Source organism: Canis aureus, chromosome 16 (genome assembly GCF_053574225.1).
Source record: "Canis aureus isolate CA01 chromosome 16, VMU_Caureus_v.1.0, whole genome shotgun sequence".
NCBI lineage: Eukaryota > Metazoa > Chordata > Mammalia > Carnivora > Canidae > Canis > Canis aureus.
Genome location: NC_135626.1, coordinates 48824262 through 48839049, shown reverse-complemented (window position 1 = coordinate 48839049; position 14788 = coordinate 48824262). Strand labels below are relative to the sequence as shown.

The following is a 14788-nucleotide window of genomic DNA, read 5'->3' as shown; positions in this document are numbered from 1 at the left end:
TTAATGTAATTCTTCGGAAGACCTTCCCCACCTCAATATTTTTAATCCTGTACTTCTTCTAAATATATATATGTAGAATGTATATGTGAGTTTCTTTCTGATACATTCTTGTTTCATTTATCTCTGCTTATTTTTGTCTTAAAGATTTGAGTTTTTAGAGTATTGGGTTGAACTTACATGAAATTGCCACTTTTGTGCATCAAAAATTGTTAACTACCAGCAATATCATATAGTTCAAACTAATATATCTATTAAAACTTTTTATTATGAAAATTTCAAATACACACAAAAGTAGAGAGACTGTCATACTGAATTCTTCTGAACCTGTAACACAGCTTCAACATTATCAACATTTTGCCAATTTTTTGTATATCTCATTCTTGTTTCATTCCTCTTGTATATTTCATCTATCCCCACTTTAAAATTTTGCTGTGTTATTTAATTGACAAATAATTTTAACACCTATTTGAACAGGTTCTGACTTTATAGAAGTTGTTCTTTGAACTGATCTAATGAGTCTCTCTAGAAAAGTGTTAATATCAATGCTACTTATATAATCACGTGTCACTAATTAAGAAAATGTAGTCATATAACCAACTTAAGGGGAATTCCTTTGACTCTGAAGTAGGAAATCTCAATTCTGAGGATAATTAGCATTGAGATTCCTCTGGCATCAGCAATGGACAAGACCTCCTTAGTCCTGGAGTTGAGTCACTTAGGAGTTAAGACCATGTTTTCAGGACCACTTCTCTTGTCTTCACGTTTTCTTCCTATCAGGAGTCTTTGGAACCTAGTTTTAAATCCAGGTGTTCTGCTTTGATACTGAACTGTCATGGTAGAACAATTGTTGGGATTGAGCAATGCTTGTGATGCTCAGAAGGGTGAAAAAAATGAAGTAGATAAGAAACAGAAGACAATTTGTACAAAGGGAGAAAAAAGAATCCTATGCCTACAAGAGCAGGAAGATATCATTCAGACATCCTAGCTTTCTGAATCTGACTTTTAAAATACACAATTAACTCCACTTCCTACTCTTTTCAGAATTATAGCATTCAGCCGGCCTGTGAGATATGAAGACGTGGAACACAAGGTGACAACAGTGTTTGGGCAGCCTCTTGATCTACATTACATGAACAATGAGGTAAGAAACTAGATGGATGGTGTGGGGTTAAGGAGGGGTGAAAGCTAACTACCTTTTCTCCCTGTTTAACTGAGAATTTTGTAGTTTGTTCCTCTAATATCATCTGGAGGTTTCCATTTTCTGGAACCTCTTTTCTTAATTCCAATCGTTCTGGGGTTTACATGGGAGATTACATAGCTATTTCCATTTCTGTGCTCATTCAGTGCTAGTAGTTCCATGGTGGAATCAGGTATCGTGCCAGGGCTTATATTGTCTCCTTTACATTTTGTAACTTATCTTTTTCTTTCCAGCACAGCCTTAACAAGAAGCAGAGGTTTAGAATGGTCTGGAGAGGTGTGGAAAACTGATGGGTAGTTCCTTTATTGACAGTCATAAATGCTAGATTCTTCTCAGAGTTTAACTGCCAACTGTAGCTTGTTTCCAAAGTTATCACCTATGTAGGTGATTTCTTTAACTCTTCCTTCTCTTGCCTTCCACTTCTGTAGTCCTTATTTTTTCATACTTAGAATATTATCCAGTAAGGGATTCTTATAAGTGTCAATTACTTGGCTGCTTTTCCAGCTCTAAGAAAGGTACTAGAGGCTACAGTCTGCTTGGTCTGGTGCTGCACATTAGTGTGAGAGGCAGTGTGTTGGTGCCTAGTAAAGAGTGTGCATCTGGAGGGAATTGAGTTGGGGGACAAGACAAGAAAGCTGGGCACCTTCCTGGCCCTTTGAGAAACAAGTCCTTAATTCTTGGTTGAAGAGTTAAGAATCTCCTCCATAGAGCAACCCAAGTGTCCATCAATAGATTAGTGATCAAGAAGATGTGTGTGTGTGTATACATATATATATACACACACACACACACACACACACACAATGGAATATTACTCAGCCATAAGAAGATGAGATCTTGCCATGTGCAACAGCATAGATAGACCTAGACGGTAGTATGCTAAGTGAAATAAGTCAGAGAAAGACAAATACCAAAGATTTCAGTTATATGTAGAATCTATAACATAAATGAATAAATAAAAAGCAGGAAAAGACCCATAAATACAGAGAACAAACTGATGGTTATCAGAGGGGAGTGGATAGGAGAAGGGCAAAATGGTTGAAGGGGAGTAGGAGATACAAGTTTCCAGTTATGGAATGAATAAATCATGGGGATAAAAGGTATAGCATAGGGAATATAGTCAGTAGTACTGTATGGCAATAGATGGTAGTTATACTTGTGGTGAGCCCAGCATAAAGTATAGACTTGTTAAATCACTGTGTTGTATACCTGAAACTAATGTAACATTATGTGTCAACTATATTTAAAAAAACAAAACAAAACAGAGGTGTCTGGGTGGCTCAGTTGATTAAGCGTCTGCCTTCGGCTCAGATCATGATCTCAGAGTCCTGGGATTGAGCCCCCCATCAGGCTCCTTGCTTAGCGAGGAGCCTGCTTTTCTCTCTCCCTCTGCCTGCCATGCTCTCTTTCTGTCAAATAAATAAATAAAATCATTAAAAAAAAAAAAAAAAACCCGTCAGCTCAAGGGGGATTAAAAAAGGCACTTCTTCTATAGTTTGGGGCAAAAATCTACAGGGGCTGAGATTTGTTAGCTAAAAACTGCCTGGTCCCCTGTACACAAAATGTACAACTATGATTGGATGTATTGCTAAATAGCTAACAAAAATAAGACCATCTGATCTTTTGTTTTTTGGACAAATTTTAGAAATGCAACAAATTTGGAAAATAAACCACTAACTCCATAGTTAATAAGTAATGCAGATGTAAGTAAAGTATGTAAACAAAAACATTTGAAATATAGGATATGAGGGGTGCCTGGGTGGCTCAATCAGTTAAGTGTTAGAATCTTGATTTTGGCTCAGGTCATGATCTCAGGGTTGGGAGATTGAGCCCTGCATCAATCTTCACACTGGATGTGGAGCCTGCTTAAGATTCTGTCTCGCTCACTCGCCCAATCCCTTACCTTGCACATACTTTCTTTCCCTCCCTCTAAATAAATAAATAAATGAATGAATGAATGAATGAATGAATGAATGTTATGAGAACCCAAACCATATAAATGTCAAATCCATAGAACTTTTTCAAATTGCAGCTCAAGCTTCAGTTACTGAATAAGAAAGTGAGGCTGGAGTCAGCTGGGGAATCAGCATTAAAGAAGGTATTCCTCGGGTAGTAAAGATTTTTCTGAATGACTTAGTACTTGTTTCTGTTTCCATTAAGAATTCCGCATGTAGGGTGCCTGGGTGGTTCATTTGGGTAAGCATCTGCCTTTGGCTCAGGTCATGATCCCAGGGTTTTGGAATTGAGCCCTGCATCAGACTCCTTGCTCAGTGGGGAGTCTGCTTCTCCCTCTCCCTTTCTCTCTCCCCCTGCTGTGCTATCTCACTCTCTCAAATACATAAATAATATCTTTAAAAAAAAAAAAAAAAAGAATTCCACATGTCCCAAAATCCATTCTCAAACTCTTTTGCCAATAAAGTGACTGCCCAAAATGTTAGTCATTCATTTATTCAAATATTTATGCAGATATTAAGTCTAAAGTCAAACATAAGTAATTGTCATTAATTATTTTTTTTAAGATTTTGTTTATTATTTATTTATTCTTGAGAGACAGAGAGAGAGAGAGGCAGAGACACAGGCAGATGGAGAAGCAGGCTCCATGCAGGAAGCCCGACGTGGGACCGATCCCGGGTCTCCAGGATCATGCCCCGGGCCAAAGACGGCGCTAAACTGCTGAACCACCTGGGCTGCCCTGTCATTATTTTAGATCACAGATGTCTTTCCATACTCTGCTGATCTCAGTGACCAAGAGTTGACTAATTTACATTTTATTAATTTAAAATCCCTCAACCTCTTTTTCTTTTTTTTTCTTTTTTAATAAATTTATTTTTTATTGGTGTTCAATTTACCAACATACAGAATAACACCCAGTGCTCATCCTGTCAAGTGCCCAGTGCCCATCACCCATTCACCCCCACCCCCCACCCTCCTCCCCTTCCACCACTCCTAGTTCGTTTCCCAGAGTTAGGAGTCTTTATGTTCTGTCTCCCTTTCTGATATTTCCCACACATTTCTTCTCCCTTCCCTTCTATTCCCTTTCACTGTTATTTATATTCCCCAAATGAATGAGAACATATAATGTTTGTCCTTCTCCGATTGACTTACTTCATTCAGCATAATACCCTCCAGTTCCATCCACGTTGAAACAAATGGTGGGTATTTGTCATTTCTAATGGCTGAGTAATATTCCATTGTATACATAAACCACATCTTCTTTATCCATTCATCTTTCGATGGACACCGAGGCTCCTTCCACAGTTTGGCTATTGTGGCCATTGCTGCTATAAACATCAGGGTGCAGGTGTCCCAGCGTTTCATTGCATCTGTATCTTTGGGGTAAATCCCCAACAGTGCAATTGCTGGGTCGTAAGGCAGGTCTATTTTTAACTCTTTGAGGAACCTCCACACAGTTTTCCAGAGTGGCTGCACCGGTTCACATTCCCACCAACAGTGTAAGAGGGTTCCCTTTTCTCCGCATCCTCTCCAACATTTGTGGTTTCCTGCCTTGTTAATTTTCCCCATTCTCACTGGTGTGAGGTGGTATCTCATTGTGGTTTTGATTTGTATTTCCCTAATGGCAAGTGATGCAGAGCATTTTTTCATGTGCATGTTGGCCATGTCTGTATCTTCCTCTGTGAGATTTCTGTTCATGTCTTTTGCCCATTTCATGATTGGATTGTTTGTGTCTTTGGTGTTGAGTTTAAGAAGTTCTTTATAGATCTTGGAAACTAGCCCTTTATCTGATAGGTCATTTGCAAATATCTTCTCCCATTCTGTAGGTTGTCTTTCAGTTTTGTTGACTGTATCCTTTGCTGTGCAAAAGCTTCTTATCTTGATGAAGTCCCAATAGTTCATTTTTACTCATACAGCAATTTGGTAGCATGGCAGGATACAAAATCAATGCCCAGAAATCAGTGGCATTTCTATACACTAACCATGAGACTGAAGAAAGAGAAATTAAGGAGTCAATCCCATTTACAATTGCACCCAAAAGCATAAGATACATAGGAATAAACCTAACCAAAGAGGTAAAAGGATCTATACCCTAAAAACTACAGAACACTTCTGAAAGAAATTGAGGAAGACACAAAGAGATGGAAAAATATTCCATGCTCATGGATTGGCAGAATTAATATTGTGAAAATGTCCATGTTACCCAGGGCAATTTACACGTTTAATGCAATCCCTATCAAAATACCATGGACTTTCTTCAGAGAGTTAGAACAAATTATTTTAAGATTTGTGTGGAATCAGAAAAGACCCCGAATAGCCAGGGGAATTTTAAAAAAGAAAACCATATCTGGGGGCATCACAATGCCAGATTTCAGGTTGTACTACAAAGCTGTGGTCATCAAGACAGTGTGGTACTGGCACAAAAACAGACACATAGATCAGTGGAACAGAATAGAGAATCCAGAAGTGGACCCTGAACTTTATGGGCAACTAATATTCGATAAAGGAGGAAAGACTATCCATTGGAAAAAAGACAGTCTCTTCAATAAATGGTGCTGGGAAAATTGGACATCCACATGCAGAAGAATGAAACTAGACCACTCTCTTACACCATACACAAAGATAAACTCAAAATGGATGAAAGATCTACATGTGAGACAAGATTCCATCAAAATCCTAGAAGAGAACACAGGCAACACCCTTTTTGAACTCAGCCACAGTAACTTCTTGCAAGATACATCCATGAAGGCAAAAGAATCAACCTCTTTTTCTTTTCTTTGCCCTCTAAACCTTGCCCTGTCAGGATTTGAGAACCACAAATGAGAAATCTCTTGAGACTTCATTTTATGTTTATTGTTAGTAATAATAGCTTTATTGAGGTGTTATTCACCTACCATAAAATTTATCCTTTTAAACTGTACAATTCAGGGTATCCCTGGGTGGCTCAGTGGTTTAGCGCCTGCCTTTGGCCCAGGGCGTGATCCTGGAGTCCAAGATCAAGTCCCACATCAGGCTCCCTGCATGGAGCCTGCTTCTCCCTCGGCCTGTGTCTCTTCCTCTCTCTCTCAGTCTGTGTCGCTCATGAATAAATAAAATCTTTAAAAAATAAAAAAATAAACTGTACAATTCAGAGGTTTTTTTTTTTTATACACTTACAGATTTGTATGACCAACACTACTATCTAATTTCAGATACCCCAAAGCAAAGGCCTGTACCCATTAGCAGTCACTTCCTCTTCCCTTCTCTCCCCAGCCCCTGGCAGGCAAACACAAATCTACCTTCTGTCTCTCTGGATTTGCCTATTCTGAACATATCATATGCATGGAATCATACAATATATGGCTTTTAGTGTTTGGCTTCTTTCACTTAGCATAATGTTTTCAAGGTAAGAATACTTCATTATATGGATAAACCACACCTTATGCATCCATCTATCTGTTGGTGAATACTTGAGTTGTTTTCACCTTTTGTCTATTATGAATAATGCTGCTATAAACATTTGTGTGCATATTCTCATATGCACGTATGTTTTCAGTTCTCTAGAGTACACACTTAGGAGTGGAACTCTTATGGTAACTGTATGTTTAGCTTTTTGATAAACTGCCCATCCTTCCCATATCCCCTGTACCATTTCACATTCCTACCAGCAACATATGAAAGTTGTAATTTCTGTATCCTCACCAATACTTATTATTTTCTGGGTTTTTGTTTATTTTATTTTTTTTTAAATTATAGCCATGCTAGTAGATGTGGTGTCTCATTGTGGTTTTGATTTGCATTTCCCTAATGCCTATGATATGGTGCATCTTTTCAGTGCTTGCTAGCTTTTGTCTTCTCTGGATAATGTCTGACCATTAAAAAGAATTGGGTTATTTATTCTCTTACTGTTGCGTTATAGGAGTTCTTTATATAACCTGGATATCTAGACCTATACTGTACATTTACAAAGTTGTAGTTTATTTGTTTACTTTAAAGTCTACTCCAATTACTTCTTTATCTCTCTCCCACCTCCCACAACAATCTTTCTTTATTCCTACTTTGAGTGTTACAGGAAGAAATTCTTTTAATATAATGATATGATTTGTAAAATTTTCTCCCATTCTATGAATTCTCTTAAAATTTTATTTTGTTTTTTAATTTTATTTTATCCTTTCTTATTTATTTTAAGTAATCTCTACACGTAACATGGGGTTCGAACTCACAACCCCAAGATCAAGAGTTGCATGCTCTTAGCCAGCTAGGCACCCCTTGAAATGTTCTTTTAAACACTGGCCTTGCTATTTGTGTTTTCCTGGCTATGGTTTAGAGTTGTCATCTCTGAGAACTGATGAAATTAATTGGACTTTTTCTTAATTTTGTGTTTGCCACAAATGTATAAGATCTGACATTTGCTGGGTCCCAGGCAAAGCATACTTTTCTTTTAGTATCAAATACTCATAGTGTCCTCTAGATTTAAAGATTTATTTATTTATTTGAGAGAGTGAGAGAGAGAGAGAGCAGGAAGAGGGGCAGAGGGAGAGAGAAACTTAAGCAGACTCCATGTTGATGTCACAGCCCAGAGATCACAACTGAGCTGAAACTAAGAGTTGGACACTTAACAAATACCTTTAAATATAAAGGAACCACATGCTGCTATGCAGCCTAAATTTCTGTTCTTTTTTTTTTTTTTTTTTTAGATTTTATTTATTTATTCATGAGAGAGAGAGAGAGAGAAAGGCAGAGGCACAGGCAGAGGGAGAAGCAGGCTCCATGCACCGGGAGCCCGACGTGGGATTCGATCCCGGGCCTCCAGGATCGCGCCCTGGGCCAAAGGCAGGCGCCAAACCGCTGCGCCACCCAGGGATCCCTAAAGGATGTTTTTAAAGAGGAAGCAAGGGCAGTCCGGGTGGCTCAGCTGTTTGGCGCCTGCCTTGGGACCCGGGTGTGATCCAGGAGACCCTGGATCGAGTCTCACGTCAGGCTCCCTGCATGAAGCCTGCTTCTCCCTCTGCCTATGTCTCCGCCTCTCTCTCTCTCTCTCTCTCTCATGAATAAATAAATAAATAAAATTTAAAAAATAAAATAAAGAGGAAGTGCTTCTCAGAAAATATCTTCAAGCAATGGGGTGTGCAATAGCAGTAGATGAACTCAGAAACATAAAGCTAAACAAAGGAAACTAGATGCAAAAGACTATGACCTGAATTGAATATGTATGAAGTATGATTCCATGTGTAGCAAATGTCCAAATGAGGCAAATATAGAGACAAAAAGTAGAATAGTAGTTGCTAGAGGCTGCAGGTGAGAAGAGGGAGTGACTACAAGTGAGTGCAGGATCTTTCTGGCAAAATGTAAATGTTAAAAATTGAATTATGGCGATGGTTGCACAATTGCAAGTTTATTAAAAAATTATTGAATAGTTGTACACTTAAGGAAAAGAAAAAGAAAATATCTATATGGTTTCAATTAGTTTTAACATCCCGTAGTATCCAATGAGATTGTTTTCCTTCAGACTTATTTTTTGTTGTTGTTTATTTTGCTTATATTTAGAAACTAAAGATTTTTATCTTATATGCTTCTCTTTTTCTGTGTCCTGTGTCACAGCTCTCCATCCTGCTGAAGAACCAAGATGATCTTGATAAAGCGATTGACATATTAGATAGAAGCTCAAGCATGAAAAGCCTTAGGATATTGCTGCTGTCCCAGGACAGAAACCATGTAAGTAGCCCCTATGATGGCCTGGTAGCTAAAGACAAGACTTGCTGTGCTTCAGGAGTTTACCTGGCTTCCTTGACAGAATTTTGTGTTCCTCAACTGCTGTTAAAGTAAGCACATAATGGGGGGGCGTTTGGGTGGATCAGTTGGTTGGGTGTCCTACTCTTGATTTCAGCTCAGGTCATGATCTCAGGGTCATGAGATCAAACCCTGCATTGGGCTACATGTTGGCCGTGGAGCCTGCTTAAGATTCTCTCTAACCCTCTCCTTTTGTCTCTCCCCACCACCTTTTTCTCTCCCTAAAACAAATTTAAAAGTTTAAAATGAAGCAGGCATAGAAGTGCAGCCCAGCCTGAGTGGCCAGGTAGCATTTTGGATGTGATTTCACTGCAAAGTCAAGTCATCCATGTTGAAGTTGCAGCTAAAGGTTACTTGGCTTGTGACATGGGAGGAAGGAAAACATATGATAAAAGAGAAAATTCTTGGGATGCCTGGGTGGCTCAACAGTTGAACGTCTGCCTTCAGCTCAGTGCGTGATCCTGGAATCCCGAGATTCTCACATCGGGCTCCCAGCGGGGAGCCTACTTCTCCCTCAGCCTGTGTCTCTGCCTCTCTCTGTGTGTCTCTCATGAATGAATGAATGAATGAATGAATGAATCAATCAATCAATCCAATCTAAAGAAAAAAAGAGAGAGAAAATTTTTTCTGTATTTTTGTTATTTCTTTTTTTTTTTTTTTTAAACTTTTATTTATTTATGATAGGCACACAGTGAGAGAGAGAGAGAGGCAGAGACACAGGCAGAGGGAGAAGCAGGCTCCATGCACCGGGAGCCCGACGTGGGATTCGATCCCGGGTCTCCAGGACCGCGCCCCGGGCCAAAGGCAGGCGCCAAACCTCTGCGCCACCCAGGGATCCCTATTTTTGTTATTTCAATTCAATTTGAATCCCAACAAGAGAGATTTGATGAGGGTGGGGTGTAGCAAAGGCTGCCAAGGATTTGAGACTATCATGTAAACCTCTCACAACTCCTCAGCAGTCATGCCTGTCTCTTGAGAAACATGTAGGAAACAGACTTTTCCTTCTGTTCAATGGAAAAAAGGCCACGGAGTGGGCTTCTTGTAACTTACTAGCTGCTTCCTTACCAAATGGCAGGCAATCTATAGAGGCCGTCAGAAGTGAGGAATTATCCCTTAAATAACTGCTTCTTTTAAAAGGTCTTTGATGCCTATATTTCGCAAGAATGATTGCAATTTGGGTCTGTCGTCATCTTTTTCTTCTTCTTTTTAAGATTTTGTTTATTTGAGAGAGAGAGATTGAGCATGAGTGGGGGCAGAGGGAGAGGGAGAAGCAGACTCCCTGCTGAGCAGCTAGAACCGATGTGGCGCTCCATTCCAGGATCCCAAGATCACGACCTGAGCCAAAAGTAGATGCTTAACTGACTGAGCCACCCAGGAGCCCCCTTACCATGTATTTTTAAAAAGATGTTTTGGGATCGGGCTGTCCTACTCATTAGGGAGAGGCACAAGAGAATGCAGTTAGGAGGCCTTAGAATAAAGAAGACATTTTCTAATATTATAGACATGTCCATGTGATTGAGGATTGGTCTTCTCTGTCCCAGATGTATCTTTTTTCTAGATATGTTTTGGGAAGTATTCTGAAGTAAAATATATACTTTATTATTTTATTTCTCTGTTCAAGTTACTTACCTGCTCCTTATAGTCTTTCTTTATTGCCTCTCATAGAAGGTCTAAATATAGTCTAGCATCCAGGGTTTATCACCAGATATCCTTCTTTCCAATTCTGCAGTCTTCCATATCCCTCAACATACTCATCATACTCCCACCCATTCTGCAGTTCTTCCTTATTGCTCTTTGCTAGACCGTGGCTATGACCTTGTTTTTAGGATCTTACTTGATTTACCTGCTACAGAGTGGTCAGTGTTTGTGACTGCAGCCATCTTATCTTGGTTATTCCCTGTTCCTTTAGTCATTGGATATAATGTGCACACTAGTTTATAGGTTGCTTAGTAATTGCCCTCTAGTTGATACATATTTGTAAGTTTTACCCCAAAAGATTATTAAGCTCCTCAAGAGCAGGAGCTGTGATTTATTGTTTTGGGACCCCTTCCCCACCCATCCTCTAAAGAAAACACAATGAATGCTTCTTAATTATTAGTAAAAGTCAAGTGGAGATCATATTCAGCAAACCCCTTCTATACAGAAGAAGCTAGAATTAGGCTTCGGTTTAATGGTGTAATTGCTTGACTAGAAGCTAGCACCCTTGATTATGATCTCTTCATTCCCTTGATGAGAATGTATAGATAAATGGTTCTTTACATCCACTTTCCCATCCTTTAAGGGGTATGCATGGCTGCAGATACTGCTGCAACACCCAAGCTGTTTGAAAAATGACCATCTGAGCTCTGATGCCTATGGCATTGCATTAGATGTTGCATAAAATAAATGCCACGTTGATGCCTCTCTAAGGACTTATATATATATATATATATATATACACACACACACATATATATATATATATATATATATAAATTTTTAGGACTTATATTTTTAAAAATTACTATAAAGTCAGTATAAATTCCCCCCTTCCCCTGTCAATCCCCTGTCAATATAACTTTTTATAAAGCTTTATTTATTTTTAAATATTTTATTTATTTATTCATGAGAGGTGAGAGAGGTAGAGACATAGGCAGAGGGAGAAGCAGGCTCCATGCAGGGAGCTCAAAGTGGGACTCGATCCCAGGACACTGGGATCACACCCTGAGCCGAAGGCAGACACTCAACTATTGAGCCACTCAGGCGTCCCTTTATAAAATTTTAAAAAGAGAGAATTATTAGGGCGTCTGGGTGACACAATCCACCTCTTGGTTTCATCTCATGTGTGATGCTGTGGTTATGAGATTGAGCCCTGTTTTGGTCTCCACACTCAGTGGGGAATTTGCTTGGGACTCTCTCCCTGCTGCCTATTTTTCTCTCTCAATTAAATAAAGAAATTAAATAAAGAGAGAATTACCCTATGCAATCCTATCACTATAACACACTCATCAATTGCTATTTACATGTACCCCTATAGTTTTGAGGTACATACTTTAAGTATTGTCATGGTAGTCCTCCAATTTTCTAATTTATTTTTTCACTTAACGTTGTGATGCACATTTTCCCATGTTAATGTGTGATCTTTGTAATTAAAATTTATCAAAATGCATAATTCCCTTGAGTAGATATACCATAATTTAATTAAATAACCATTTTTGTTATTATCAGGTCACTTAAGCTGCCCCAACTTTTTGCATTTATAAAGATTTACATTTAAGTCTAGCAGTTGTGGGTAGCCCAGGTGGCTCAGCGGTTTAGTGCCTGCCTTCAGTCCAGGGTGTGATCCTAGAGACCCGGGATCGAGTCCCACATCGGGCTCCTTACATGAAGCCTGTTTCTCCCTCTGCCTGTGTCTCTGCCTCTCTCTCTCTGTGTCTCTCATGAGTAAATAAATAAAATCTTTAAAAATAAAATAAAATAAAATGCTTTAAAAAAAAAAAGACTAGCAGTTGTGGGGACACCTGGGGTAGCTCAGTGGTTGAGCATTTGCCTTTACCTCAGGATATGATTCCAGGTTGGGGATCAAGTCCTGCATCGGGCTCCCTGTAAGGAGCCTGCTTCTCCCTCTGCTCTGCCTATGTCTCTGCCTCTGTCTTTCATGAATGAATGAATGAATGAATGAATGAATAAAATCTTAAAAAAAAGGACTAGTAGTGGCAATGGTAATGGTGGTGATGAAACCTTTCCTTGGGAACTTCCTCACCTAGACTTCACACTTCTTTTTTTTTTTTTTTTTTCTTTTTTTTTAAGATTTTTATTTATTTGAGAGAGGAGGGGAAAAAGCATGAGGCCGGGTAGGGAGGACAGAGGGAAAGGGAGAAGCAGACTCCCTGCTGAGCAGGGAGCCCAGCACGGAGCTCAATCCCAGGACCCTGAGATCATGACCTGCGTTGAAGGCAGACACTTAACTGAGCCACCCAGGAGCCCCACTGCAGGCTTCTTAATAAGCTCAGGAATCTCACCTCTAGAACAGTGCTTCTCTAACCATCTGTGATGAAAAATCAGTTTTATTATTCTAATTTCCAGTCTGTTACAGACCAATTTTTTTTTTAAGATTTTATTTATTTATTCATGAGAGACAGAGAGAGAGAGGCAGACACAGGCAGAGGGAGAAGCAGGCGCCATGCAGGGAGTCCAACATGGGGCTCGATCCCGGGTCTCCAGGATCATGCCCTGTGCCAAAGGCAAGCACTAAACCACTGAGCCACCCAGGGATCCCCCAGACCAATTCTTTTTAAAACACAAAAACTGAAAAATGAAATGGTAAAATAAATGAGAGATATACAAAATATAAGACTATAGTGTTTATTGTTAATTTCAGTAGACAGTAAGTCACTCTGCCAAATTGCTGTAAAAGTCTGTAGAGAGTTATTCTCTGTTTTTGTACTACCTTGTTGAGGACTGTTACACCATCAGCTGTTGCATGGTACCAGTCCCACAGATCATACTTAAGTGTGCTACTCCAGGATACCATAGCACCCTGCTGTGTCTCCAGCAGATAACTGGCAGCCACTTCATTTCTCTGTAGAGTTTCTTAGCAATCTATTGCCTCATCCACCTCTTGTTACTGCTTCACTTCCCTTATACCTGTTTTCAAATGTGCAGTCTCTTTCTTCTCTCTGAATTCCTTTTCTACTGATACTTCTATTACAGCTTCTAATCTTTCCTCTTTCTTTACCCCCCACCAAGATGTATGTCAAACCCCTCCCAGCTCACCTGGCCAAGGCCATGTCTTAGGCTTCATGTGGTTCTTACCTGGGAACTCCTGGAGTTTGGTCATCACAGAGCCTCCTATTAGTCTGAAGAGCCTCTCTCTCACCTTGCTTTCTCCTGCCATTTTAGGATACTTCATCATCTCCTTCAGTAGTTCTTGCTGCCATAGGCCTGTGCCTGCTTATTCCTATTACAGACTTTTTCTCTAAGCATGTGTGCATTCAACTGTGAGTTTATCTTTCTACTCTTGACCTTCTTATAACTTCCTAGACCCAAATTTTCCACTATCTTAAAATAATCTCAAGCTTAACATTCTTCTGTCACTTATATCTGAATATGATAAAAATCAAGTACCTAGTCACCTTAAACGGAGTATGGCATTTTGTTTTGTTACCTCAGATTCACCCTGACAAGGGTAAACTTCTAATCTTCTCACCTAAATGTTGCCCACTTCCCAAATATCCCATCAGTGAGTTCCATGCTATCTTGTCTACTATTTCAAAATATCAAGGATAATCTAAAATAATGGGGCAAGTGCAGGAAGATAGAACCAAATTTGTTGAGTACAATAGCTTCAGTCTGGCCTCTGGTTAAATATAACACCTTACATGTATAAGTGCTTTTGTCTCTCTGATTCTTGCAACTTTGAGAGGTCAAGGGCAGGCAGCTGTTCTGGCCAGTCTACACCTAGGGAAACCTAGACTTAGGGTCGCTTGCCCATGGTGAACAATCAGTGATGACAGAGTTGGTCTAGAATCCAGATGTTCTGACTTGTAGTTCAGTACCTATCACTTACCCTCCGGGAGAGAGGTCTGATAACTATTATAGTGTCCTTGGAAGACCTCCTCCGGGCTCTTCCACAGTTCATTTTAAGCAGAACAGAAAGTATAATGTTGCCCATGGGACGAAGTTGTGAGGTGTTGTGTCATTCTCTTTCCCACAGCTCAGAGGGTAACTGAGCTAGAAAAGGTCCAGGAAAGATGACATTTTCAAGGGGTTGGAGTCACTTTTGTATGTGAATAGCCAAAAAAGCCTGGGACTCTTTAGTCTAGAAAGGCACCCTAAGCTGTAAATATGCAGTCAAAGTCTAGGAAGCCCTGGAGAGTACAGATAATG

The 14788-nt window shown here is 39.6% G+C and overlaps 1 protein-coding gene across 3 annotated transcripts in view; it reads left to right on the top strand.

Annotated features, from left to right (window-relative positions):
- The window catches only part of MAP3K3 (mitogen-activated protein kinase kinase kinase 3), a 69819-nt gene that overhangs the window by 31091 nt on the left and 23940 nt on the right, over window positions 1-14788 (top strand). For all 3 annotated transcript variants that reach the window (XM_077853840.1, XM_077853839.1, XM_077853841.1), the window contains exons 4-5: window positions 1042-1141; window positions 8732-8845. In XM_077853840.1, coding sequence (XP_077709966.1) covers window positions 1042-1141; window positions 8732-8845 — 214 coding nt within the window. The remainder of the gene's footprint in view (window positions 1-1041; window positions 1142-8731; window positions 8846-14788) is intronic.